The 1,666-nt window shown below is 51.0% G+C and overlaps 1 protein-coding gene across 1 annotated transcript; it reads left to right on the forward strand.

Moving 5' to 3' along the window:
* Positions 1 to 633: 633 nt before the first annotated feature.
* LOC136543938 (uncharacterized) lies at positions 634 to 951 on the forward strand. The gene has a single exon (XM_066536250.1). It carries the CDS (start codon positions 634 to 636, stop codon positions 949 to 951), a length of 318 nt encoding a protein of 105 aa, XP_066392347.1.
* Positions 952 to 1,666: the final 715 nt, after the last annotated feature.

Consider the following 1,666-nt stretch of genomic DNA (forward strand, 5'->3'; position numbering starts at 1 on the left):
TGGCATCGAAGCCAACCCAGAGAAAATCTTGGCCATCACAAGGATGGGCTTGATTCAGAACATAAATGGGGTACAGTGAGTTACAAGGTGCCTTGCCATGCTTGGTTGTTTCATCTCACGCCTCGGTGAATGAGGTCTCACCCTCTATTAGCTTCTGAAGAAGGTCGACCATTTTGAATGGATGCACGAGGCCCAGGAGGCACTTGACATGCTCAAGCAGCTTTTGATGAAGGCCCCGATCCTAATTCCTCCGGCCAATGGAGAACCGCTTCTACTCTACATTGCCGCTTTGGTGGTGGAGCAAGAAGAAGAGGGACACACCCTTAAAGTATAGCACCCTATTTACTTCATTAGCGAGGTCCTATCTGATTCTAAGACCTAATACCCCCAAATCCAGAAGCTCATGTACGCCATCCTCATCACCAAGAGGAAGTTGTGCCACTACTTCGAGTCACACCTAGTGACGGTCATGACATCCTTCCCCTTGCCGAGGTCATCCAAAACCAGGATGCCACGAGAAGAATCGTGAAGTGGGCAATTGAGCTGATGGGTAAGGGCATTACGTATGCCTCCCGGATGGACATCAAGTCCTAAGTGTTGGCTGATTTCATTATAGAGTGGACCGAGGTCCAAATGCCACCAGCGATCGTCGACCAAGAGTACTGGACGATGTACTTCAATGGATCGCTGATGAAGAAAGGCGTCGGCATAGGGCAGGTCTTCATTTTGCCCCTTGGGGTATGCATGAGGTACATGGTCTGCATCCATTTCCCCTCCTCTAACAATGTGGCAGAATATGAGGCGCTCATCAATGGCCTGCACATCGCGATCGAGTTGGGCATCCGATGCCTCGATGTCCAGGGCGACTCCCAGCTAGTCATCGACCAAGTCATGAATGAGTCAAGCTACCTCAATGCCAAGATGGCTGCATATTGCCGAGAAGTCCGCTAGCTAGAGGACAAGTTCGACAGCCTTGAGCTCAACCACATTCCAAGGCATCTCAATGAGGTGATCCATGGGTTGGCAAACGCGGCATCCGACCGAGAGCAGGTGCCAACGGGTGTCTTCGCTAGCGATCAGCACAAGCCCTTGGTTTGCTACGAGGGGTCAGAACAAGCTAATGACAGGCTACTCACCTGAGGCTCGGTGGCTGACTAATCATTGGCTTCATCCGACCCTAAAGTCATGGAGCTCGAAGAGGACCCAGCGACAGAGCCTGACCCTTTGGTCGACTAGAGGACACTCTACCTCAACTGCCTCCACCATGAGGCACTATTGACTGACAAGACAGATGCTCGATGGTTCGTCCATCATGCCAAGTCCTTTGTCGTTATTGAGGGTGAACTCTACAAGCGAAGCCACACCGAGAACCTACATCGCTACATGCCCATCAAATAGGAGAAGCATTTGCTAAGCGATATCCATGGTGGGATCTATGGTCACCATGCCGCACCTAGAACCCTGGTTGGGAATACATTCTGACAAGGCTTCTATTGGCTGATCGCAGTAGCCGACGCTGAGTAGATTGTGTGCACCTATGAAGGGTATCAGTACTATGCTTGGTAGACTCAACTACTGGCCCAAGCGCTCTAGAAGATTCCCATCATGTGGCCATTCATGGTCTAGGGGCTTGATCTAGTTAGACCCCTCAAAAGGGTGTCTAGGG

The sequence above is a fragment of the Miscanthus floridulus genome, chromosome 3 (genome assembly GCF_019320115.1).
Source record: "Miscanthus floridulus cultivar M001 chromosome 3, ASM1932011v1, whole genome shotgun sequence".
NCBI lineage: Eukaryota > Viridiplantae > Streptophyta > Magnoliopsida > Poales > Poaceae > Miscanthus > Miscanthus floridulus.